Source organism: the organism of the source record quoted next, unplaced genomic scaffold, assembly GCF_019419815.1.
Source record: "Pyrus x bretschneideri cultivar Hongxiangsu unplaced genomic scaffold, Pyrus_bretschneideri_v1 Contig1, whole genome shotgun sequence".
Taxonomy (NCBI): domain Eukaryota; kingdom Viridiplantae; phylum Streptophyta; class Magnoliopsida; order Rosales; family Rosaceae; genus Pyrus; species Pyrus x bretschneideri.
Genome location: NW_025999390.1, coordinates 9,206,761 through 9,232,197, shown reverse-complemented (window position 1 = coordinate 9,232,197; position 25,437 = coordinate 9,206,761). Strand labels below are relative to the sequence as shown.

The window sequence follows — 25,437 nt, the reverse complement described above, 5'->3', positions numbered from 1 at the left end:
CTGATCAATTGACCTCAACAGACTCTGATAGCCTTAGCTTATGGGCATGGATTCTCTGTCTTTTTATTTTCGTGTCATTCTTGTTTTGTGTGGTCACGGTTAAGTCACGTTAATATTTTATATTATTTTTTTTTATAGAGATAATAAGACAAAAATAAATAGTAATATAAAATATTAACGTGGTTTAACCGTAACCACACAAACAGGAGGGCACGAGAAGTGGAAGGGCAGAGAACCTGCCTCTATGGGCAAGACCTTAGCCTTAGGCATTTGGCAATCCGACGCACAAAGACAGCGGACCTTCATTAGGGTTGACAATTTGGGACGATCGCCTCTATGGGCACGACCTTAGCCTTAGGCATTTGGCAATCCGACGCACAAAGACAGCGGACCTTCATTAGGGTTGACAATTTGGGACGATCGTAACGAAATATAAATAGATAAATCCAGACACGACTTATTGTCACATCCTAGCTAAATGCATATGGTTTGAATGTAAAAGGTGGCATTTTGTCGCAATATATCTGATTTTTCAATGCATTGGTGCAAATTAGGTGATCGTACCTCGGTGCAACCTTAATAAGTTTCTTCTAGCTTCATAGAATTCAAAAAAGGGATTCACATTTTCACACCATTTCTCATTTCACAATCAACTCCAGATTCACAAAATACCCAACAAATTCCCTTGCTTATCAGGCTATAGTTAATGTAAATGATAAGGTTAATATTTGTCATCAGGGTACAATAATAACACATGATGGTGCAACGAATATCAAGTAAAGAAAAGTCATAGCACGTACGATTCTTACCCGTGAAGTTAGTTTACTTGCTTCCATCCTAAATACCTAACTTAATTGGTTTGATAAATGACACCCCGAAAAACCTCTCATTTGTCAACGCAACATGGCCCCAAGTGAGGTTGATGCAGCTGCAATCAAGGTGCGGAAAGACCAGAAGAAAACGATGCATATTATAATTAAAGGGAACCAGTTGAAATCTCCATAAGAACCAACCTCATCTCCATAAATATGGGTTTGGGTTCCCAACCTCTTCCGTGGCATCCCGGGGCCGGGCGCATGCAAGTACTCTCTCCAACGCGTGCAACGTGAGGGTACGAGAGATTCCTAACCCCATTTATCAAGAAGCAAATATGGTGAATTTGTTAATTTCCTGTTACACTTTCTCTGAAACTCTTGTATGACTGTAGGAAGTTAGGGATGCTAAGAAATCCTCTTTTGTAATTTTGTTTCTTTTTGAACAAGTCATTGAGTTAAAATGTCCCCGAGACAGAGATATGCTCGTGTGAACCCTTGATCCGATTTACTAATTCCGAAAAAGTGAAACAACACGAGAGTAGAAAAAGAGAAACAACATCTAAAGTAGTCTACAAGATTGAATTAGAAATCCCATATGTTTCTCATCCACGATTCGCTAAAATAAAGCAAATAATGTCGCGATCTCAACCAATGTATACATCTTAAAAAGGAGGAAATCGGAATGGAAACCAGCCTGAACTAAAGGGCGCTATGTTTTGGAATTTGACATGATTGAGACCAACGTTAACTAAACTGTCTTCGAGTCCTCTGGCTTGTGAAGAACCGGAAAACAAACCGCTCACAGGATCCGGAAATGGCAGCTGCAAGTACCGACAAACCAACAACCGTAAGTGAAAGAAAATACTACACATTGCTTACAAAAAATGAAAAACGAACCAGGTGGGTTAAGGATGTGTTGTTTTGTTTAGCAAAGAAAGCTTTAGGTTGGGCACAACATTCCAAATAGCACCTGCTCTAGCTAATAATGGTAGGCAATTTGTGACCGAAGGGTTCATAATCTCACCATCCAAATTTAGTTGACAATATAACAATTTCCTGACCAAATGTTTTATATGATATCGTTCTTGGATTGGATGTTAGTCTCAGAAGAAAGATTAATAGTAATTCAATATTACTTGATGAGCAATGGAAATTTACTGAAAAAGCTGTCAATTATATATTCTTCAGAGAAATTTTAAGACCCTCAAAAGCAATATTGCGAAATGTTAACCAATGCCCTTCCTAACAAAGAAGTTATAACAAGTGATCAGATCATGAATAAGTTTAACAAACGAAAAAGAAGTGAAATGAGACGACACTTACCCAAGTAGACCCCTGCCTTGCCATGTTCTAGGTGTCACGGTTAAGTTGACTTGAGCACCTTGCCTTACAAGTATTATTGGTATCCCACGGTCCTGATTAGCTTGAGCCTCAGAAGCAAGTTTCTGCAACAAATTATCACCATTTTCCACATTACCAAATTTAACAATCTGATCTCCAATCTGTAAACCATCATCTGCTGCTGGTGATGCATCAGCTATCTCATCCACCAACGCAAAGGGTACGCTCACAATCATATCCTCATCCATGGCAGTATGAACATTGGTTGAGGATGCAGATGCAACATCGTTGACAGCTGATGCGCTTTGGCCATCTGACATCCATCATCACAGAAAAATTAGACAAAAATGCAAATAACACATAACTTGATAGATACACAGTAAAAGAAACACTTAGCTCCTATCACTGAAGGCCAATGAATCTCAGACTTTCTCACAATGACAATACACAAGTACACAATACATTTCAGATCCCGCACAACATGAAACCATAGACAATTTAATCTATCCTACCAAAATCTCGCAATAAATATTTAATTCCGATAATATGCATTCCGGGTTCCAACCACCTACCTGGATCATTGAGTGATGATTGTTTAGGAGCAAGACTTGCCGAATGCAGAACTTCAATATTTCTGTTCAGTTTCTCGGTAATCTCTCTGTGATCATTACGCAATTCTGAAATTACAAGCAAAGAAATAACCATATGAGCATGAAAATTCAAGTAAACTACAACAGCTTCTGCAAAGATACTATGAACTAGATAAGTACTAACAAATACCAACATCAGAACCGCCATTAGAAGGAATAAACAAAGCTCAAAAACGAAATTAGCAGCGAAAAAACTATAATTTATTGCGAATAATTAGTTTAATAAATGCAATTTGAGCAAATACACTGATAAAATACTCTCGTAATATTACCAGCAAGACGACGCCTTTCTGCTCGCACAGCTGGGATGTCAATGTCTTCGCGAGGAAAACCCTACACATTAGAAGAGGACGCAACACCAAAAACCCTAAATCCCAAATCTTGTTAATTTAAAAAATTAATTAGAAAAAGAAAAGAAAAAAAAGTTGACCTCGGAGTCAAGGAGGTTGCCGGAGATTCCAGGGCCGCCGGGCTGAGTAAGACTCTCTATGATTGCGTTCATCTCCGCCTCCAGGGCGGTCCTCTTCTCCATTAAACCCATCGTCTCCGCCTTCATATTCGTTCCCACCATTTTTTTTCTCTTCCGCTTTTTTTTTTTTTTTTTCAGTACTTTTAGTTGATATTGTGAGAGAGAGCCGGAGAGCTGCAATGACAATAAGCCAAGGCGGTGGTGGTACGAGTGAAGGGTATTTTTGGTAAATCAAATTAAGGATCATTCCTATTTCGAATTAGAAGATGAAACCTTTGAATCCGAAGGTCTGACCACGTATCTTATCCGACTATCTAATAAATGTTGGTCATGTCGTTATTTATACTTTTTGCCTAGGTTTCTGCTAACAAGGATATTGATGGTTATGTAATCAAAGTATTGATTGTTTGATTTTGATATGGGTTTTCAAGTGATTTGGTTATTATTTTATCACACGATTAGAATTATTTTTCAAGGTCCAAATTTGTAAAGGGATTATAATAGGTGTGTTTATTTTACTTATAAGTGAAATATTTTAGATTCGACTTTAATAAATGTTGAGTTTAGTATCAAATTCTTATAAATGGTCTAATTTCTGATCGGATATAGTATGAAATCAGATGGTCCGATTCTTTGTTTTGAAAGGACAGGCCCTAAAACCAGGCCCAACCATTTCTAGAATCTCCAAGGGCTGGGCTGATGCCGGATATTGGTATCAAATCTGAGCCCAAAACATAAAATAAATAAGAAAAATGGAAAAACCCTAAAAAATAATAAGAAATTTGAAAAAGCAAACCTGAGTGTTATCATCTAGAGGCAGGCTCAATATAAGTAGAGAGGACTCGGCACCACTGGAAAAATGGTGGCCGCTGTTGTAGCGTCCTTTGCGTCTACCTTTATTGCTGTCACTTCTCCTTCCTACTCTTCCTCCTTTTTGACGAAATTACGGTCTGCTCCCAGTCTCCGACTTTCTTTTGCAGTGTCACCCCTGTGCTCTCGCAGAGGGAAGCTCATGGCTCACACTCTCGCTCAGGCCAATCTCGGCCTCACTTACCCTTCGGGCATCGACGCCCCAAAGGTATATTTTTCTCATCGGTTTCATAATCCAGGACATATATATATGTATATATATTCGCCAACGCAAGTTTGTAATTTTGATTGTTGTCTGGGGTTGGTTTGTGATTGCTTAGAGGTATTGATTGTTGTATTTGTTAGTTTTATGATGTAATTTGATGGATTTGTATCTGTAAAGATTCGATCTTTGTATGTGGTGTGATTGTATTTTTTCATTGTTTGATTGACTTTATGAGATAAAACCAATAAGTGATTGATTTTTGTTAATGGGGTTTTTATTTTGATTATTTATGTCTATGTATCATGTTCAATTTGATTGATTATATTGGATTTTTTTGTTTGTCAAAATATTGGATTCAGTTGTGCAAGAACTTGAATTGTTGAACTGAAATGTCACTTGTGTTTTTGTGTCAATTTCTGGAAGCTCTTGTTTGCCGCAAAAGAGACCGATGTAGCGGAATGGAAAGGAGACTTACTTGCAGTGGGCGTCACAGAGAAAGACTTGGCGAAAGACGAGAACTCCAAGTTTCAGAATTCAGTTTTGAAGAAGCTAGATTCCCATTTGGGTGGTCTCTTGGCTGAAGTCTCTTCTGAGGAAGACTTCACCGGAAAGTCTGGCCAGTCAACCGTTGTTAGGCTTCCGGGTCTTGGTTCAAAGAGGGTTGGCTTATTTGGGCTTGGACAATCTGCTTCATCTACGGCAGCTTTCCGAGGTCTTGGTGAGGCTGCAGCAGCAGCAGCAAAGGCTACTCAAGCAAGTGACATTGCTATTGTGCTTGCCTCTTCGGAGGGGCTTTCTGCGAAATCTAATACAGCTTCTGCAATAGCATCTGGTACTTTGACCCAGTATTTTTGAAAATTCTATATTGGTATGTGTGTTTGGATATGGTAATAGTTGTAGTAAGCATGTTGGAATGGTTTGACTTGCTGCAGGAACTGTGTTGGGGATATATGAAGATAGCAGGTACAAATCAGAGTCAAAGAAATCAGCTTTGAAATCTGTGGACATTCTTGGTCTTGGAACTGGAGCTGAAGTAGAAAAGAAGCTCAAGTATACTGAAGATGTTACTTCTGGAATAATTTTTGGGAAAGAGCTAGTAAATTCACCTGCCAATGTTCTTACACCTGGTTCGTATGAGCTAATGTCTTGTGGTTCCTTTAATGTCGATGTAATGTGTCGGGCACTTTCTTCATTTAGTTTGTTAAACAGTGAAAATCTGATTCTCTTAACTGATTCCATTTTGCTCACCTGTACTTGTAGCTTCCAAATTTTGTTCCATCAGTCCACCTTCATCGAGATATTTTTTGTTATTGACTGTATGCAATGTTTATTATCTCAGGGAAACTAGCTGAAGAGGCCTCAAAGATTGCCTCCACATACAGTGATGTTCTATCTGCAAACATATTAAATGAAGAGCAATGCAAAGAATTGAAAATGGGTTCTTATTTGGCTGTTGCCGCAGCCTCAACAAATCCCCCGCATTTTATTCACCTGATTTACAAACCCCCTGGGGGACCTGCTAAGGTCAAATTAGGGTTGGTTGGTAAAGGTCTGACCTTTGACAGGTGATGGGCAATTATTTAGAATCCTTTTGCCCCTAGTTCTTTTAGCTCTTGCAAATATAGAACAGTTTGGTTTAACTGCCTGTACATTTTCTGATGTTACAATGTGTCTGTGGAAAAGTTAGTTACTGAGTTTCATGGCTGTATGAAGTCTATATAGTAATAATTGTTAAGCCAGTCGTTTGTTTCCTCTCATATTGTGTACACCATTTTCTCTCTTCATCAATGTCCTGACACTATTTGTTGTTTGCCTTTAACTTTTTATGTTATCAGCGGTGGCTACAACATCAAGACAGGGCCTGGCTGTTCAATTGAACAAATGAAATTTGATATGGGAGGTTCAGCAGCCGTATTAGGTGCAGCAAAAGCCATTGCTCAAATCAAACCACCTGGTGTAGAGGTGAGCCCTTATCTTTTCCATGTTTCTATCCTTGGGAAAGATGCATGGTTGATTTATTTGTGACTTTTTAATCCACAGATTTCAGTTTTTAGTGATTGTACACCAGTGCAGATGGATCAATGACGGGTTTGGTTTGTGCAGGTTCATTTCATTGTTGCAGCTTGCGAGAATATGATAAGTGGAACAGGTATGAGGCCTGGAGACATTGTGACAGCATCAAATGGAAAGACAATTGAGGTATATTTTCTATGGTTTCTGACCAATTATTAATATGTGCTTAACATAACGTGAAAAATATTTTCCGCATTATCTTTGGTTTGAGCAAAAGTTTTCTAACTGATGAGGTCTAATTGACTCATTGTATGCGAATCTGGGCATCAATGTTTTTATGAACTAAAGTTCTATTTGCTTCAATCTCCGCTGCAGGTCAATAACACTGATGCTGAAGGTAGACTTACTTTGGCCGATGCATTGGTATATGCTTGTAACCAAGGTGTTGATAAGGTATTAATGTGGTGATGCATTATATCCATGCATTTTGTATCTGTAATGTCGGTGCTAATTGTGTAACTAGTAACTAGTCTTTCTTTCATCAGAATTGAGTTTTCGAACTGTGCAAGTTTTGAGAAGTTTATTTTATTTATACTTTCTTAATGTTTGCTATATACCTATTTCTTGCACTGCTAGTGCTAACACTATCATATTATGCAGATTGTTGACCTGGCAACCTTAACCGGTGCTTGCATAGTTGCTCTTGGACCCTCAATAGCAGGTATAAACATATTCTTTTAAATGCTGAGTAATGCAAATTTTTTGTTTCTGCTGGGATAGGAGTTCTGAAAGCTGCTATATCTTTATATTTACGCGATGTTAAAACTTTTCAGGTGTCTTCACACCAAGTGATGACTGGCGAAGGAGGTGTTTGCAGCTTCAGAGATCAGTGGGGAGAAATTTTGGAGGTTGCCAATGGAGGAGAGTTATTGGGAGTCAATGAAATCCGGAATAGCTGATATGCTCAACACTGGTGCTCGTCAAGGTGGTTCAATAACTGCTGCTCTCTTCTTGAAGCAGGTATATGATTGCATAGTTTTATTCTCAGCGTCTTTTGTGCTTCTTGTTTGATCACCGGAAATAACTTGACATTCGTTTCACCTTCTCCTTTTCTGGTTAAGTAGAGGGCTAAAGTCCAAGAAACTACACTATGACGATCTAGGACTGTCTTCACCTTTGTTTTTCCCATCGATGACAAAGCCTGCGCTATTTTGCCTGGTTGTCTCACTTCCTAATGACAATGTTTACAACTACGCTTTTGCAGTTCGTTGATGAAAAAGTTCAGTGGCTGCATATTGACATGGCCGGGCCTGTTTGGAGTGACAAGAAACGCACTGCTACAGGGTTCGGTATTTCCACTCTCGTGGAGTGGGTTCAGAACAACTCTTCTTAAGTAGCTGAAGCGTCGGGCGGGAGAAGCATTTCATCAGCATCACCAGACTGGGTACAAATCCATCTTGATGGGGTTCATTGGCGCCGCGAGTCGACTTCAGTTGATGAATAAAACGTGCAGGAAAAGAAATGGAAAGGGTTAATGGACCTAGACATAGTATTGTTCAAGTTTTTACTGCGAAATCCTTCATATTTTTCCTCGAATGGTCGGTTTAACTTCTCCTTTTGTATGATTTGCCTTTATCTTGTCGTTGGAACACCAAAAGTCAAACATAAAAAGAGAAAGCTTGATGTGTAATAAGTCGTAGTTTTCTTTCGGTGCCCTATAAGACGAAAAATGAAAAAAACAAGAGCTCTAGCCACTAGGATCCTTGCCTACTAATCCTGCGTACAAGTGTAGTGGATTTTCCTTCTCATGACCCAAATTTCTCCCGTCCAACTATAATTTAAACAAGCGTGTAGTTCAAGCGGTTGAAAATTATTTATTCACTTTTAAGATTCGTAGTAATTGAGTATTGACATAGTTGTAAGTGATATGACGTATACTCTATACGGAAGGAGAATTCGAAATTGAGCCGGTTGAGTTGGGGTATACTATGTTGGTCAACTTGCTTAATTTATACTACATGTAAAAGTTCAAATTTGCCCTAATTAAAAAGAAAATTTTCAATTTTTTAACTAGATTGGTTGGGTAAATATATTTGACTGATAAAGAAAATTTTTAACTTTCAACAAATAAGATTAATATTGTGAATTTGCGATAAAGAAATTTCGATAGAATTGTATGATTCCGATAATTTGGTTGTTTAAATATGACAACTCCAACACTGAATGAAAACATAACAACGACAATCCTGCTAAATTTTTCCGTTATACAACCAAAAAAAAAAAAAACTCGTTGCCACCTGTCAAAACCCACTTTAACACATTTGACAATCCTCTCTCGCTTCCGACATAATTGACTCTCTCTCTCTCTCTCTCTCTCTCTCTCTCCTCTTGTGTTTTGTATTTTAATATCGGAGCTTCGTCATCTCTTAGAATCTGCTTACAAGAATGGAATAAGCAAAGCGATCTCACCTGCTACTTTTCTTCTTCGTGGAGCAGTTCAGATACGCAACATATATACTGATCATGTAACAAATAAAAGAGCAGGCAGAGGTTTGCACCTGAAGAACCCAAAACATGAGTGTTTCTTTGACAGTGATGACCTTCAATCTTCACGAAGATCAGACGGAGGACAGTCCCTACTCGTGGGATAAGAGAAGGGATTTGTGCATAAGCGTCATTACTAGTTATTCTCCTATCATTCTGTGTACCCAGCAAGGTAATATTTTTCTCTGCTTTGCTTTCATTTTCTGCCATTTTCTCATGGATCCTGCGCGTTTTGTGGTTGTGATTTGATTGAAATGTTCGTCTGGGTATGTTTTAGTTCAAATTTTGGAGCTGGGTTTTTGTTACTTTGGGATTTAGCTTTGGTTTCAGTGTTGAAATGTGTTGGGGGTGATCTGGGTTTGTGCGGTGAGTGAGTTCTCTGGGGTGAAGGTTGATTGAATAGGGCAATATAATTGGTGTGCTGGGTTTACATTTTTATGTTCGAAATGATTGATTGTGTACTTAAATTGATATGTTAATAGTTGGTGTTTTTCTTGTTCCTGAAATTTGATTCTTTTATGTTCATTTCTTCAGGAGTTAAATCACAGTTAGATTATCTTCAGCAGTGCTTGCCAGGTAACTTTCTCTCCAAAAAGTTAAAATTTTCGATTCTTATTAGCATCGGTATTTTGTCACATGGTTGAGGAAAGGCGCATCTTAGTGCTCGCTTTCGTGAGTACATGTTTCGATTGTTTGTTTCTTATGAAGAACGGCTCATATAGGTCATGTTTCTCTTTGCTTAATAATAAAAGGATTCCAATCAAGTTGGTGAAGCTTCGTGCTGTTTCACATAGACAATGTTCTCTTTCTAGACAGTTTGACAAGGGGCATTATTATGTTCATATGCACGATGCAATTACGGTGTCTGGCTCTTCCCGCCTCAATTGATTTTGTTTACTTATGACTTACCATGTATAAAATGAAGGATACACGTCACTTTTTTTTTTCTATATTGAGATACTCTTGAAGAACGATTTGCTGGCATCGATATTCATTATAGAATGCAATGATCTTATGTTGATGCAATCTCCTTTCTCTCATCGAATTTATCCTAAGCCTGGATTTTCCAATTATGATTCGACTGATTTTTTATCTTATTCGTTAGGTTATGATCAATTTGGAATATCAAGAAAAGGGCCTGAAGACACTTCTGATGAACATTGCACCATCTTCTATGACAAGGAGAAGGTAGCATTCGCTTCTTTTTGTCAAAGATAACATTGTCGTTTGTCAGAAATTTGCAAACTTTGACCTTTATGCCATTTTTTTCATAAAATGAAGGTGGAGCTGCTTGAAGGTGGAACATTTTGGTTGTCAGAGTCACCTTCTGTCCCCGGAAGCATGTCATGGGGTTCTGAAGTTCCATGTATTGCAACATGGGTGATATCCTTACCATTTTACTTTCTCAAACTTAGATAATGTTCAGTAACTGCTTTAACATTGCTATGAAAGAGTGCCGTATCTTTTGTTATCCTTGACATGATGTCCACACATTTCAACTGAAAGGAGCTGAGCCACCTGGATTTTCATTCCAGATAGTAAATACAAACATGGATGAGTTCAGTCCTCGTGCCCGTCGACGAAGTGCTTTGCTCACATGGCAGCACATAGCATCCTTGCCACCTGGCTTGCCAGTTGTATATTGTGGGGGTTTCAACACACAAAAGGAATCAACTACCGGCCGGTTTCTTTTGGGGAGATCAAGGTTCGGCAAACGTGTGGAACTCCAGTTGTTTTTATATGTTCCAAAATTTCCATATTTATTACAAGTTTCCATTTATTTATAGCCCATATGCTCAGAAACTGAAGAGTGTGGAGTAAATATTTTGATTAGGAATTATGGAATAGATAGGAAACTGTGATTCTTTTGCGAGCTGCCAGGATTTTGTAAGGAGCATCCTCATTTGTGCCTCTAGTTATCGTACTACTTCATCGGTGCAGAAATCTTGGACACCTCCTTCCTATTGTCCGCTTTTTGATCCCCTTCCCCTTTGCAAACCCACTAGATACCTTTTTCCTTTATCCACTGGTTTTTTGTTTGGTGGATAAGATTTCAACTTAAAATTGGCAGTGTCGAAATCATCCTCCAGTAGATATAGTGTGAGATGAATTTATATGCTAGTCTCTCTCTGGTAGGAAGCTCACCAGATACGTGGTGGACTTTCTCTAACAGCTTGTTCTGTTTAGTAAATCTTTTCTCTTGGCTTGCCTGCAGAGAGCATGGTGCAGTGGGGGATATGAGGGATGCATGGCCTAATGCCCGTGTGAGGAAAAATGTCTCTCTTATTCGCACTTTTCATGGATTTAAAGGTACATTCCATACCACTTCTACTTTTAGTGCCGCTCGTTGAGCATGAACTAATTTTTACAGTACGTGACACTTTCAGGTGACAAACAAGGAGCTCTTGAATTCCTCAAGTTGGTTTTCAGAGCGCTCTGCCTTTGCTGGGATCGCCAAACACAGGATCTACATGTAGATTGGATTCTTTTTAGAGGTAGATCTCTTATTCCTGTTTTATGTGAAGTGGTGAGTGATAACATTGATGGATATTACCCATCCTCGCACTATCCCATATTTGCCGAGTTTATGCTTCCTCGCACGGTGAGAATGATTGACCCACCCGCTTCCGAGGGGAATTGATATGCATGTTTTGAACCGCCACCTCCCCATTTTTCTCCTCCGAGCACCGAAGGTCTAGTTCATAGTTGATGCGATTTAGATACTCATTTTATGTACAATTTTTTCTGACTTTTGATTGCCATACCGAGTTGTTCAATTTACTCGAAGGTGCATCGAAAGAGGTAGCAACAATTTTATTTCATATGTTTGACGTTTTGTACTATTGCTTTACCCTCAATTTTAATTGAATGGAATTTGTTTTATGTGCCTCACTCTACCATGACAAAGTATGGTGCCAGTTTACTGGAATTACGTTGGCTGAGTTGTTTGGTCAGTGAGAAAATTCCCCACTTAGAGGCAAACAAGTTTAGCCTGCTGCAGGGCAAGTTCTGGGGCAGTTCAAGTGAGCAACTCGGCGGACGGCCGGACGGCTGGATCCCATTTTCCTTATTTTATTTCTCTTAAAACAATAGTTAACACATTTTTTAGGGTACATAAGTTAATGGGTTGAGATGAAAGGTAACCGTTAAAATCCATTTTTGCGAGGAAGATGGAGAATTTTTGGCTTTTCTGTTTGAGAAGCAAAAGGTCTAGGGAAATCTAGAAGTATCATGACAAAGTTTTTGTTTTGGGTGAAATTAATCAAAGTTGAGGCAGCCAAATTTCTATCTAAAATTAGTTTTATAATTACAATATGATGATCGGCACAATATCAAACATAATACTAAATAGTCATGTTTTAATTATGTAGAGCACCAAACGTTTAACTAATTTAGTCAGTAACGACTAATTATTCTATTCAACTGAAATAATCAGTACAGTCCGAACTGCACATTCCATAAATTGAATTTTCAAATCCCTTGTAATTTATATATACAATACAAAGAATTGGAATATTTTACTAAACAGGGAGTGACGTCCAAACCAATGAAAAAAACTTGTAATCACCGTCAGTAAGTCAGTCCGTAAGTCCGTACGTGAAGTCCAAACCAATCGTCACCGCACATCATCCCCGCGAAAAAGATCCAATGGTGATTTCAGAAGATTTCAAATGGTCAGCCTTGTCTTGGAAATCCCAACCATTTTGTTGAGAGAGAGAGAGAGAGAGAGAGAGCGCTTTATCGTTCTTCTCTTTGTTTTTAAAGCAAACAAAAAACCAACCACCGAGTGATACATTGATTTGATAAAATCGTACCAACACACACCCAGTCCCTGAGTTGCAGAGAAAGAGAGAGAGAGAGAGAGGGGAAGTGGATCTAGATCTTGTGGGAAGAAGCCATGGCGAGAGGACCTCTCGCTTTTCAGCTATGGATCTCTGTCTGTCTTTTGTTCTTCTTGCATGCTCGCTGCTTCTACCTCCCGGGTGTCGCCCCTCAAGATTTCCAATACGTCAGCACCTTCAACTCTCTCTCTCTCTCTCTCTCTCTCTCTCTGTATTAATAAATGTATATGTATATATATATGTATATTTGTATATGTTAAACCTCTGCGTATAATTGAATGTAATGTATGCCATGGCAGTTTTTTAGTGCATGTTCTTATTTACAGACAGATCCGTATACAATTTTGCATTTGGGTGCTTACAAGTTCGAGTCTTTTGGCGAAAGCTTTTATAAATTTGCCATCTTGTGACTCAGGTCGTGAGATCTACGTTCAATTTGCTGCATTTCTGCATGTTTTTGGCTTAAAACGTTGTGAATCTCTGTTGGCTTCTTATGTTGCGTGAAATATGGATTGAAATTACTGTTTTTTCGATTGCAACAATGCGATATAACATGCACATTTACAAGTACAGTTCTAAGTTTTTAATTTTTTTCGTGTTCTCATTTGTCCGGTAAGTGTTAGAGCTTGTATTGTCGTCCAGATTGTAAAGATTTTTCAGTTTTTGGGGAAAAGGAAAATTTTAAGGTCTGCTGATTCAGCTTTGAGGTAGTGAAATCCTTTCTCAACTAGGCAATTGAGGAAGAAACGATAGAGTATGGATTTAGTAACGTATAGAAGGGCTCGAAAGAAATCATTTAAGACTTTTACAATGGATCTAGTAGGTCTCATAATTTAATGAACGAGCTTCGTGATGTAGATCGTTTTGCTGTCTAATGGCGTTGTATTCACACTGTTTACCATTGTATGTGCAGGGAAATCCCTTGAATGTGAAAGTGAACAAATTGACCTCTACAAAAACTCAACTTCCTTACTCGTACTATTCCCTCCCATACTGTACCCCGGAGCATATAGTAGACAGTGCAGAGAATCTTGGGGAAGTTCTCCGTGGTGATCGCATTGAAAACTCTCCTTACGAGGTAGAGTAGCTTAAAGTGATATTATTGCTATGGTTCTGTTGTTCATCACTTTGGTTATTGAGCCGCTAAGGATTTTATTCTATCTTTTGTTGCAGTTCAAAATGAGAGAACCACAAATGTGCAATGTTTTATGCCGTGTAGTTCTTAATGCAAAAACTGCAAAGGAATTCAAGGAAAAGATAGATGATGAGTATCGGGTGAATATGTGAGGCACAAATTCTGAATACCATGCATTTGAATCATATGATCCTGTCTGATGTGATGAACAATTGACTTACATTCTGATACTTTTTCCAAATTACAGGATTCTGGATAATCTCCCTCTGGTTGTCCCTATACCAAGCCTGATCAGGAAAACGCCTTAGTTTATCAACATGGGTTTCATGTTGGTCTTAGAGGACAATATGCTGGGGTAGCTGTTGCCTGTTTGACCAATTAGCATTCTTTGCGTCATCTTAATTCTTTTGTTGATGTGCTTATTGAAGAGTTCTGATTTTTCCGTTTTCCTTTAAACATTTATAGAACAAGGATGAAAAGCATTTTATCAACAATCACTTAACATTTACAGTCAAGTATCACAAGGATCAAATGACAGAATCTGCCAGGATTGTCGGATTTGAGGTGAAGCCATTCAGGTATTTAGTTGTTATTCTTTTCTATCATAGGCTAATTAGTTTATTCTATCTCATCTCTCCAATGAGGGTTCAAATTACCTATATGATAGCGGACAAGTTTTTATTAATGCAGTGTTAAGCATGAATACGAAGGCGAGTGGAGTAAGGAGAAACGTTTAACAACCTGTGATCCCCATGCGAAACAAACAGTTACCAGCTCTGAATCTCCTCAGGAGGTTGAAGATAAAAAGGAAATTATATTTACATATGATGTTGAGTTCCAGGTTGGTGCCCTTGCCATTTCCTAGTAAATGACTTCTTTGTTTGCCGTTTTGAGTTGGGTTTCAGATTGGCTTTTGTTTAACCTCTAGGAGAGTGATGTAAAGTGGGCATCTCGGTGGGACACATATCTTCTGGTAGCGGATGATCAAATCCACTGGTTCTCAATTGTTAATTCTTTGATGATTGTTCTTTTCCTTTCGGGCATGGTTGCTATGATAATGTTGCGGACACTTTACCGAGATATCTCCAAGTACAACCAACTAGAGTACCCAAGAAGAAGCCCAAGAAGAGACAGGATGGAAACTGGTTCATGGTGATGTATTCAGACCTCCATGTAAACTCATGATCTACTGTGCGTGTATGTTGGGACAGGTGTGCAGTTCTTTGGGATGATTCTCGTCACCATGCTCTTTGCAGTCCTTGGATTCCTCTCCCCTTCAAACCGAGGTGGGTTGATGACTGCCATGCTCCTCCTCTGGGTCTTTATGGGCCTCTTTGCTGGATACTCTGCAGCCCGTCTGTACAAAATGTTTAAGGGAACAGAATGGAAGAAAATCAGTCTCAAAACAGCTTTCGTGTTTCCTGCAACTCTCTTTGCCATTTTCTTCGTCTTGAATGCTCTTATCTGGGGTGAGAAATCCTCTGGGGCAGTTCCATTTGGAACCATGTTTGCTCTGGTATTCTTATGGTTTGGCATTTCAGTTCCACTTATCTACGTTGGTGCTTATGTGGGTTTTAGGAAGCCGTCGATCGAGGATCCTGTGAAAACCAACAAGATCCCTAGGCAAGTCCCTGAACAGGCGTGGTACATGCATCCAGCCTTCTCTATCCTAATTGGAGGCATACTCCCATTCGGGGCCGTCTTTATTGAGCTCTTCTTCATCCTTACATCTATATGGTTGCATCAATTCTATTACATATTTGGATTCCTTTTCATTGTCTTCATTATCCTCATCATCACTTGTGCCGAGATCACAATTGTGCTATGCTACTTCCAGTTGTGCAGTGAAGACTACCTTTGGTGGTGGAGGTCGTACTTGACCTCAGGCTCCTCAGCGCTCTACCTTTTCCTGTACGCAGCCTTCTACTTCTTCACTAAGCTTGACATTAAGAAGCCAGTTTCTGGAGCCTTGTATTTCGGGTATATGCTGATTGCTTCCTACTCTTTCTTCGTGCTGACTGGTACAATCGGTTTCTATGCATGCTTCTGGTTTACTAGGCTCATCTATTCGTCAGTGAAGTTCGACTGATTTATAGTCCTAAGGTGAAGGAAACGATTCGTTTGTTTTTCCACGAGGAAGCACGAAATTCACTTTGACGGTACTTGTAGAATGTCCTTGTGGAGCTACCAACCTGGGTTCATTTTGAATCTAGAGTCATAGAAGTTCTTATTCTTAGCCTCTCTCTATACAGGTCCCTTTTTAAGCTCTAGTTCTTTTTGTTCATTTGTTCTTATAACATCGTCTTCGTTCTGTTCCATACGAAAACACAGAAAATTGAAAGCAATCTTCGTGCCATCAATGGCTCGACGGTGATTTGAGGAATGAAAAATGGAATTCCTGTCACTGCTGCGTATTGTTATATTTTCTTGTCAAATCTTTGGAGATTTGGCTCATCTGTTCTGTGATAAAAACTAAAAAGTACAAACCGTGAACACAAAATCGTTCTGTGAATAAAGATAAAAGGCAATGCATAATCTTCCAACCATCCCTAATGGAAAACAAGTGTATCAAACATACAATTTGAACATTTCTTCAAGTTCCAAGCTGGTATTTCTACATATTACATTGTTTGTGACAACCTAGAAAATAGACGCTGATCGGTATTTTGATCCAGTCATATAATGCCTCACAAATCAATCAGCACCTTCAGCGCTAAAATCGGGCTCCGGAGGCTTTTGTAGTTTGATTAATTCTCGAGCGCTCTTCAAATTCCTGTTTCGGTGGACACCACGAAGTGCATTTGCAGCAAACCTAGAAGCTAAAAATGTGGCACCAATGCTATATGAACCTCCAGCGTTGCTGCGAGCACCTCCCAAGGCTTCTGCTTCTGCTTCCTCTTCCTTACGACGAAGCTCCAAGATTTTCCTCTTGGAATAGCGACGCCATGCTGCTTGGATAAAGCAAGCAGCCCAAGTCCGCCATTGTTGTGAGTAGAAACGGAAGGTGTGCTGAACCTGTCTGCTGTGAAGGCGCCTAAACTGACTGGCAACAAATTTCAACTCTTCAGCTACAAGTGCAAAGGCCTCAACCTCAGTTAAAGCCTTAACTGTCCGAGTAGATGATGGGAGGTTGGCACCAGATTTGGGATCCAGTGCCCAAGTTAGAAGCTCCTCACCACAGAAATCACCTTCTTTCAGTAAACTTCGGTTAAAAAACCCACTCCTGCCACCATCTGTTGTAACACTCTCAAGGCGACCACGTATGATGAAAAGCATCTCATCGACGGGATCTCCTTCCCGAACTATGTAAGTACTCTCTGTGAATAAACTTGGTTTCAGTCTCTCACAAATGGCATCAAGCAACCTCTCGTCCATATTATCAAACAAAGGAACCTGCAATGACCGGCAAAGTGCAATTTATCTAATGATTCACAGTGGGACCAACCAACGTATATGAAACCAATTACCACTAGAAGAAACACAAAGAACAAAAGAATTACTAATCATACCCTCCTCACTAATGCCAAACAGAGGTGCCGCTTAATATCTCTCCTGAGATCCTTTGGTAGGCTCTGAACCAAACTCTGCTCGTCCACCCCGCGTGTTTCCAACCACTTATATTGATCATATCGCCTGACGCGTTCCCTAAGGTCTTGTGGGAGCAAGCGGTGATGCATCCACTGCTCTGAATCACGTCTTTTGACCCTCATCTCCTCAAGTCGAATAGTAAGAGACTGAAGATAGGTCTGTAACAATACCATAACACAGAGAATATTAGCGATATCAGATGATGTTCTGCTTTTCACGCTACATTACAAGCATCAACTGTTACTTCCAAGTTTACCTGCATGTTTCCTATCAAAAGTGCGAAGAGGATAAGTCCAAATATAGCCAGTGATATGGAAAATATAACCTCTCCAGGATAGGTGCTGGTTGCAAGACCCTGACCAAGCGTACTGTATAAAGAAGTCAGACAAAATGCTGTTAAAAGCGAAAACTTTAAAGCCTGCAAGAGGCGCAACGGTTTTGTAACATTATGTGAAACCACTACATAAAATAGATTGAACTTTATGACTAGGATCAGGAACATTGGTTATTTCAGACAACATCATTACCTTAAATTCTGTAGTCCCCACCATAAACAGTAACAGTACTTGACAATGAACTTCTTGGATGAAACAACCCCAGATGATAAAGCCGAATTAAAGATTCCAAAATCAAAGTAGGTATTATTGTCATCTGCCGAGCATTTTGATAGGATGTTTCCAGTAACATTGGACCAAGTTGCATTATCTAAATTGTTTTGGTTCCCGCAGTACAAGAGAGTTTTATCACATGGTTTTCCAATATCAGTACAAGCCATCTGCCAGCATGTATCATTGCGTTCTAAAGCTAACAAATACCAGAATGCCCCAACTATCTGCAAAGATATCATCCAACGGATAATAATTGCTCGCAAAGAAAAGTATAATTTCCATGTTAATGTATGACAATCAAAAGAAAAATAAGTACTTGATGAGTCTGATGACAACAATAACATTCAATGGAAAATAATTTGTATCAAATGTTCATATGCAAAGAAAGAAAAAGAAAGATGAATAACATACAGCAAGCAAACAAGGAACAAAACAGCAAGGGTAGAAACAAAATAGGTACTCACATGACTAGCGAGCATATATAATAGCAAATAGTATGCAGCACCTGCCCATGCAGTTTCAGCAAAGACGCCAGCTGTTCTTTTCAGTTCTGAAGTCAAAGGATAGACTCGAAAAAGTCTGGGAATATACTGAAATAAAACTATGAAAAGCAAAGCCTGTTTTGTAGCAAGCACATCTGAACCTTTGGACCTCTGAAGAAACCTCCAAACTACAATCTGCACAAATTATGGCCTTTTAGTGTTGCATAGAAAAAAAATATAGGCTTAACAGTTAACAGTTTCCTTTCAGCGTATTTTTCAAATCTTCTACTACAAAATACATAGAAACGAAAAGACAAAACAAAATAAGAGCCAAAACTATAGGAAAGCGGTATAGCCATGTGGAATAATTCAGGGAAACACACTCTTACCTGTGGTAGGGGTAGCACTGAAAGAAAATCAATGATGAAATAACTTCGTAAGTACCGCTTGGCTATTCGTGCTGGATCAATCACCAGTTCACCTCTTCCAAAAACCCGAGATGATGGAGCAATGTAAGCTGTTCTAAACTGGAGAGCCATGTGAATAAGATAGAAAGCATCAACAATCATCCGCAGTGTGGTTGCTGTGATAGCCAACCTTCGATCTATACCAAGACAATTTGATGAACTATTGATGACTGGAAGATAGAAAAACAGAGGGTCCACAGACACTGCCAGAATACATGAGATGACAAAAAATCTATTCCACAACAAGAGAAATTTGTCCTGAGGATCATATATCTTCTTGTCTGACCCTTTAAGATCTTCAGGGAACACTGCACGAGAAATCCCAAATCCAAGTGATCGGCCGATTGACTTAAGACCTTCAGACCCCTTTTTCATTCCTCTCTTAAAAGATGTATCCCTTGCAGGAGCAGTCCGGGTTAGTCCCTCAATATTAAACCCACATCTTCTCCCTCCAGAATCAGAAGGCGATGACAATCTAGAGTCCAAGTCATCCAGCCTAGAAAATCAATAAACACTGCCAATAAGCAGAACATTCGATGCCGTTCTACCAAATGACCCAAATCTTGTTTCAACATTATTAGAAACATATACGTTCAGCTTTCATCATAGAAAAGGAAGCATGAGGCACTGACCGGGAACTAATAATTATCCCACTAATTCATACATAATGCAACATGAATACAACAAAAACAACAAAGCCTTATCCCACTAGGTGGGGTCGGCTGTATGAATCCTAGAACGCCACTGCCCTTGGTTTTGTGCCAACTAATATTTAGAAGAAGAAAAGAACCTCCTTGAAAAGAAAAATGAAATTCCAAACATATTTATCATTAAGGCAAATTGCTAAACTATTTATTGGACTTTGAGACTACATACTTCCTAAAATTTAAGCAGACGTGACATCTCAACTAGTCATACAAACATGTAACAGATCGTTGTGAATCACTAGAACCAGATCTTTACATTTGGCAACGATTCTCCGGAAAAAAAATTTGCAAAATTTGACAAAGAAATATTATATTTGGTACCTCACAAACTTGTCTCTCTGGCCTCCCACGTACTGTGACTTGTTGTAACCACAATCCAACATCTTTACTCAATTAAACACATCAACGTCACCTGCATACCAAAATGAACATCCAAATTCGCAATGAACATCAAAATCATCATACTCAGTTCTAAGTGGCTTATAAACACCAACCGGAAAGGAAGTATGAATCTAAAACAATCCCCAGGTTCCAATAACATTTTTCCACCAAATGCTCAACCAAAATTCCATAAGCTAATAGTGTTGAAAAGATAACAACCCGATTTATAGTAAACGAATGTTTACGATTTGATGTAACCAAAAAATGGTAAGTTTGGTCTTCTTATAGCAAACAAATCGGCATCCATTGCTATATATCCTCAAATTATACAACTCAGATCCCTAGATAGTCAACAGTGCATAACTAAGCAGTCTAAAGCAGTATGAGTAAACATCTACTTAAACTTTTATCCATTTTTATCAGCTTAATCACCAAGAACAATCACTTGATCCTCGAAAACCTACTGTTTCCTGACGTTGACCAAATTAATTAAGAATCCCCCTCAAAAACCAATAAATTAAGAAACCACTGCAAATTAACCCAACAAAAAAACAAGCAACGAACCTTATTGAGCACCGTGGAAGAAGAACTGACATTTCCCTTAAGACGTGCAATCAAAATTACAGTAGTTTCAAATTTTGACAATTTTTTCTCGATAAAGGGAAGAACCCATATGATATGAATTCGTATCTTTGCAGAAATGATCGAAGCGTATGAGATTGGGAGAGAGAGAGAGGGAGAGAGAAGCAACTCACAGTAAAAGCAGGAGGTCTTAGATTTTCATTCGGCTGGTTGCCGCCAGCCACGGACAAAGAGATTCAGGTATATGGAACAACAACTGGGCGTCGAGATGTCACCACCGAGAGAGAGACTAATTCAGATATCTCTTCTTACCGAAATTGAAGAAGGTGAAAAAACCGAAGAAAGTCAATGCCGTTAATGGATTTAGTCCCAAAAATTGAAGATTCTTTAGGATTGAATAGAGAAATTTTTTTTAACTGTTCTTGAATTTTGGACTTCGTTTTGCTTTCTGAAATTTAATTTTTAAATCTTGCAGTAAAAAGTTGAAAATAAAAAAGCGTACATAAAATTGCTCTTACTATTCACTTTAAACTGTAATTATCTTCTTGTAAGTTCATTGTTTGAAAGAAAAGCAGATAAAAACAATGACAATTACTATTTGCAAATATATTTTTTATTTTTATAATGTTTTCTACCTTTTATCGCTACATGTCATTATTGCCACATATTTTTGCTTAATTTGCTATTGTGTTGAATTTTGTAAAAAAGTTGTGCGAACTTCATAAGTTTTTATGACTTGGATAAGACATCGGCCTAACCTACCCACTATATGTACTTAATTAACAATAATATCTGTTTATTTCCAAATTAACCTGTCCAAATGATCTTTTCAAGTAGGTTCATTGTTCCGGCCAAGAATACAACTAATCCCACATGGGACTACATGAGCCCCCACAAAAATAATTTTATAATTTTCGCCTTGTGAATTTCACAATGATTAAAGTACTGAAAGCATGGATGCGACTACATTCGACTACATTCGATCAGACAAAGATGCAAAGTAAAATAAAATCGGTCATTGTGAATAAATCGATTAACATGGATTGTTATCACCTTACTTATTATCATTGAATAAGTTCAAATTTTAAAATTTATCTACCACACGAATTTTAAAATTTAAACTTATCCAACAGCTATAAATAGGACGACGCGCATCTATTCCTCGTTAGAAAGTGAGATGTGAAAGTAGTCTCGTCTTAGCAGCATCCACGAAATATCTCCAAATTTGAAGCTTTACAATATAATAACATAATTACCATAAAAATTAATTTATAACCAGCTCAAAGGATCGGCATCTGAGATTTTCAACGTGGGAAGAGGATATTTCTCTTCAAAAAAAAATAAACAAAAAACAACGATCAAAACAAAAATGGCCTTCGTCTCCATTTTATTATCTAAACAGTTGAAGGCGACGCTGGTCAAAAACTCCCGGAACCTGGGGTCCGGCCAAGCGTCCGCTTCTGTGTGTCTACTGGGATGAAGACGTTTGCCGTAGGCGGCGCTTGCAAGTTTGAAAGTATGGGAATGGGACGGACAGCCTCAGGCAATGAGACGTTAAAAGCACGATAACTCAGATTCAGCTTTGATTTTGTTGCCCTGTATCATCAGCTATCCACAACCTAACAATGGGACAGCAAACACGAGTACCAAAAACATGTTAGTTCAAGGAATTTTCTACTATGTTACAGGTTATCCCATACATCGGAGCATGGTAGAATGTGAGTTCGAATATGTACAAGAGACCACGCATGTACTTAATATCTAGAAGCAAGCAAACCCGAACAGCATCAGGTGTAAGACTAAATTAATTTAACACGAGACGAAACCATCCACATGTAAATTTCAGATTTTTTCTGTACCACAGCTAAGTCTATACAGGTGACAATCAAACTTAAAGATGGTCTATATTGAATCTTATAAGTTTTTTCATGAGTAAATAACTAAATATCGAAGCAATTAACAAGCAAAGAGGCAATTCCACAAATGATTCATACCTTTCTGACTATATTTCTTCACTCCCACCGAAAAGAACCAAGTATCAAATCATAGAAACCAAACAGAACAAATGGCAGTAGACAGCTCAGCCTTGATGATCAAGTGCACTAGCGATTATGTTTCTGCTTTCCCTACACAGTACTTCTGTATCATTTCCTTCTATAGGTTTATGAATAACAACTTTAACAGCTCCAGTATTCAAGATAGTCTCCCTTCCCGGAGGCATGATCCTTCCGGTTCCTATAAGGGTAATTGGAACTACTGGTACCTTGGTTTTTGCTGCAAGACTGAAGGCCCCTCTCTGCATGTCAACAACAAGAGGAAACTGTAACTCCCAATATATCTTCAGAGGAGAAGCGGGGAAAGAGCCTCTTAGGAAATAAATTATACAAATGGTGCAACAAAAACTATGGATGAGATCAAACTAACTAAATCAATTGTCCATTATATGCCTCCGTAACCAACAACTGCAAGTTCCAGTCTGGTTACTTACAATTTTACATAACCATCCAAAAGAACAAAGAATCCTAAAAGATCTCACCTTGAAAGCACCTAATTTTCCATCTTTGCTGCGTGTTCCCTCAGGGAAGAAAAAGACAGAGGCCCCCTTCTTGATAAGATCTACGCAACTCTTAAGCATTCCTATATACAGAAGCAATCATACATTAAAACCATTGTTTAGATAATGATCAACATATTTAGATGGAACAAAGGAATTGGCATACCAATTGGCTTTTTCTGTCCATGCGCTTTAAAGGAATTACACCCATCAGAAACATGGCCCACCCAATAATGGGATAGAGAAATATGCTGGTCTTGCTGATAAACTTAAAGGGTCTCCCAATTGTGAAAAGAACATAGATGTCTAAAAAGCTCTGGTGGTTGGAAACATACACAGCAGGAGCATCAGGCGGAGGCAAATTCTCCAGTCCCTCGTACTTTATCCTAACAAATGGTGTAATCGTAGCAGTGGCCCAAATTTTGGCAATAAAAATATGAGCTTTTCTTTTGTATCGATCCAATAACAGCACAAGAGGATGGACTATCAGCATCAGCACAAAGAGATAAATGGCATTGAAAGCAGTAATGGCACAAAAGCCAATTCCCCTAACTCTTGAGACCATACTTACTTCTGCACTTGAAAATAAGAATGGATGTCAGTCAGATTTATAAGGCTGCTAAAGAAAGGAGGAAACAACAGAAAATCACTGGTTAGAGAAACCTGGTAATGGATAGCCAGCATCACAGGTTCCAGCTTCAGCAGATTGTACAACTGTATACCTGGACAACCGATTTTGGTCATGCAATCTAATATTACAATGCGGTCTTCCAAACTCCTCTTTTGCATCAAAGTCACACCACGATATGCTACCATGTTTCCTTTGAATGCATAAAACACTATGATGAGCCGCTGAGGAAGGAAAACAAAGAGGCATGAGATATTATAGTCCATTCACGCATAAAGGTACATTGCTTATAAGCCAGCATCACTCATGACATATTATACTGAGATAGCCTATACTTACAATGGCTTAAATTTCTCGAAATGGGCCATCTGCGAGGAGAGCACCCAATAGAAAGTCCCTTATAAGCAAACAGCTGCATTACAAATAAAAATGTCATAGCAGTTACAACATAAATAAATGGGACAGGGTCAGGATGGGTTTGTGCTGCTTCACACTTTTGTGCTTAATGAAGTCGATAGCTTGCAATACTACCTACAGGATTAATAAACAAAACAAAAAGGAAGACTTTTCAAGTACGGTAGACACTAGAGATTCCACATTGGATGAATGCCCTAAAGGAATGCTTACCAATGGCTAATTCTACAGTTGTGATGAGGGAAAGTCTAGCGTGCTGCACTGGCGTGTTAAATGCAGATAATTCAAATGCACATTTTATACACGGCTAACCTTGAAGCACATTCACCCTATTTGCGTACAATCACCTAAATGTTGAATCCAACGATTAGTAGCGACAAGGCATGCTTAATTGCAAAAATTAGATTGTCATTATACTATCTCAAAATTTTCAGCTAGTTCCTTAACCGCACTCGTGAGCACCATTTTCTTCATACAAAATTCTGATTAAAAGGACGCCTATCGAATCATCAAACTACTAATTCCGAACATAATTATAGATTAAAATTTTTATCTCACGAAATTGTGGAATCATCAAGTTAATAATTTCCCAACATAATTAAAGGTTACAAATTTATATTTTCCCGTAAAAAACGACGGGAATCAAAGAAAATAGCTAGAGAAAAAGGGGATGAATTCTGAAATAAAAGAATTACCGGCAACAAAGATGACTTTGACGGAAACCTCGATTGCCTTTGACCTGATACGTTGAAGAAACCATAGATGTTAGCTCAAGTTTTTAACTTTATTAAAAAAAAACAAAAAAAAACCCAGATAGATAAAGATGGTAATTACAAATAATTGCAGGGGAAGGTTGAAAAGCAACTTCCATGGAGATTCAAAGAACGGATTTTTGGAGAGTTTGATCTTTCTTTTCTTCAGTGAATTTTTGCGGGTTAGGGTTTGTACTCTGGGGAGCACATGAGTCATGCAGGACTGAGAAATTCAAGGCATATCGCTTATCCTGTTACTTAATTCGTTGGATGTATCGGAGTTCGGATGTTTTGTGTTTGTGAGAGGGTGAGACCGCCAATGACACCACACGCGTTCTTTTTTTATCTCTTTAGCTCATTTGGTAATAACTATGTTCCATGAGAATTTTT

General features: G+C 38.6%; 6 protein-coding genes across 7 annotated transcripts; 3 read left to right on the top strand and 3 right to left on the bottom strand.

Moving 5' to 3' along the window:
• Window positions 1–1,375: 1,375 nt before the first annotated feature.
• Window positions 1,376–3,445, bottom strand: LOC103949069 (26S proteasome non-ATPase regulatory subunit 9). The gene is made up of 5 exons (XM_048584269.1): window positions 3,237–3,445; window positions 3,079–3,139; window positions 2,729–2,833; window positions 2,139–2,469; window positions 1,376–1,636 (listed from the first exon to the last, which is right to left on the bottom strand). Exons 1-5 carry the CDS (start codon window positions 3,375–3,377, stop codon window positions 1,615–1,617), a joined length of 660 nt encoding a protein of 219 aa, XP_048440226.1. The 5' UTR covers window positions 3,378–3,445; the 3' UTR covers window positions 1,376–1,614.
• Window positions 3,446–4,075: 630 nt separating this feature from the next.
• LOC103949068 (leucine aminopeptidase 1) lies at window positions 4,076–8,053 on the top strand. Its single transcript, XM_048584254.1, is given in 11 exon segments — window positions 4,076–4,353; window positions 4,774–5,182; window positions 5,283–5,477; window positions 5,690–5,915; window positions 6,186–6,312; window positions 6,454–6,549; window positions 6,739–6,816; window positions 7,024–7,084; window positions 7,197–7,214; window positions 7,217–7,383; window positions 7,628–8,053. Coding segments are annotated over 11 exon segments (1,725 nt in total). The 5' UTR covers window positions 4,076–4,134; the 3' UTR covers window positions 7,757–8,053.
• Window positions 8,054–8,724: 671 nt separating this feature from the next.
• LOC103949067 lies at window positions 8,725–11,790 on the top strand. The gene is made up of 7 exons (XM_009360162.3): window positions 8,725–9,079; window positions 9,442–9,483; window positions 10,013–10,095; window positions 10,189–10,290; window positions 10,398–10,612; window positions 11,123–11,217; window positions 11,295–11,790. Exons 1-7 carry the CDS (start codon window positions 8,938–8,940, stop codon window positions 11,546–11,548), a joined length of 933 nt encoding a protein of 310 aa, XP_009358437.2. The 5' UTR covers window positions 8,725–8,937; the 3' UTR covers window positions 11,549–11,790.
• Window positions 11,791–12,588: 798 nt separating this feature from the next.
• On the top strand, window positions 12,589–16,288 carry LOC103949066 (transmembrane 9 superfamily member 10). The gene is given in 10 exon segments (XM_009360161.3): window positions 12,589–12,916; window positions 13,663–13,827; window positions 13,923–14,032; window positions 14,132–14,163; window positions 14,166–14,239; window positions 14,350–14,462; window positions 14,575–14,725; window positions 14,813–14,989; window positions 14,991–15,059; window positions 15,062–16,288. Coding segments are annotated over 10 exon segments (1,914 nt in total). The 5' UTR covers window positions 12,589–12,805; the 3' UTR covers window positions 15,974–16,288.
• A 108-nt stretch (window positions 16,289–16,396) lies between these two features.
• Window positions 16,397–21,067, bottom strand: LOC103949065 (probable cyclic nucleotide-gated ion channel 5). Of its 2 annotated transcripts, none has more exons than XM_009360159.3 (8): window positions 20,873–21,067; window positions 20,058–20,148; window positions 18,952–19,525; window positions 18,545–18,757; window positions 18,000–18,304; window positions 17,729–17,840; window positions 17,394–17,630; window positions 16,397–17,277 (listed from the first exon to the last, which is right to left on the bottom strand). In XM_009360159.3, the coding sequence occupies exons 2-8, from the start codon at window positions 20,117–20,119 to the stop codon at window positions 16,579–16,581; spliced, it is 2,202 nt and encodes a 733-aa protein (XP_009358434.2). In that variant the 5' UTR covers window positions 20,120–20,148; window positions 20,873–21,067; the 3' UTR covers window positions 16,397–16,578. The 2 variants fall into 2 exon arrangements, with proteins under 2 accessions (XP_009358434.2, XP_009358435.2); XM_009360160.3 differs by lacking the exon at window positions 20,873–21,067 and adding an exon at window positions 20,682–20,855.
• Window positions 21,068–21,951: 884 nt separating this feature from the next.
• On the bottom strand, window positions 21,952–25,420 carry LOC103949063 (1-acyl-sn-glycerol-3-phosphate acyltransferase BAT2, chloroplastic). Its single transcript, XM_048584236.1, is given in 8 exon segments — window positions 21,952–22,318; window positions 22,694–22,995; window positions 23,236–23,336; window positions 23,404–23,826; window positions 23,917–24,105; window positions 24,221–24,293; window positions 24,991–25,034; window positions 25,130–25,420. Coding segments are annotated over 7 exon segments (1,083 nt in total). The 5' UTR covers window positions 25,167–25,420; the 3' UTR covers window positions 21,952–22,318; window positions 22,694–22,779.
• Between the last annotated feature and the right edge of the window lie 17 nt (window positions 25,421–25,437).

Bases quoted from the DNA above. Each gene is read 5' to 3' on its own strand.
- LOC103949065 (XM_009360159.3), bottom strand. From the start codon at position 20,119: ATGTTGGATTGTGGTTACAACAAGTCACAGTACGTGGGAGGCCAGAGA. The intron at 19,526-20,057 runs GTACCAAATATA...TTGATTTTCTAG, and splicing joins CAGAGAGACAAGTTTGTGAG to GCTGGATGACTTGGACTCTA. The intron at 17,841-17,999 runs GTAATGATGTTG...TTCTTTATACAG, and splicing joins TGGGGACTACAGAATTTAAG to TACGCTTGGTCAGGGTCTTG.
- LOC103949067 (XM_009360162.3), top strand. From the start codon at position 8,938: ATGAGTGTTTCTTTGACAGTGATGACCTTCAATCTTCACGAAGATCAG. The intron at 10,096-10,188 runs GTAGCATTCGCT...CATAAAATGAAG, and splicing joins TCTTCTATGACAAGGAGAAG to GTGGAGCTGCTTGAAGGTGG. The intron at 10,291-10,397 runs ATATCCTTACCA...CATGATGTCCAC, and splicing joins CATGTATTGCAACATGGGTG to ACATTTCAACTGAAAGGAGC.
- LOC103949069 (XM_048584269.1), bottom strand. From the start codon at position 3,377: ATGGTGGGAACGAATATGAAGGCGGAGACGATGGGTTTAATGGAGAAG. The intron at 2,470-2,728 runs GTAGGTGGTTGG...GATGGATGTCAG, and splicing joins ATCATCACTCAATGATCCAG to ATGGCCAAAGCGCATCAGCT. The intron at 1,637-2,138 runs GTAAGTGTCGTC...CGGTACTTGCAG, and splicing joins CAAGGCAGGGGTCTACTTGG to CTGCCATTTCCGGATCCTGT.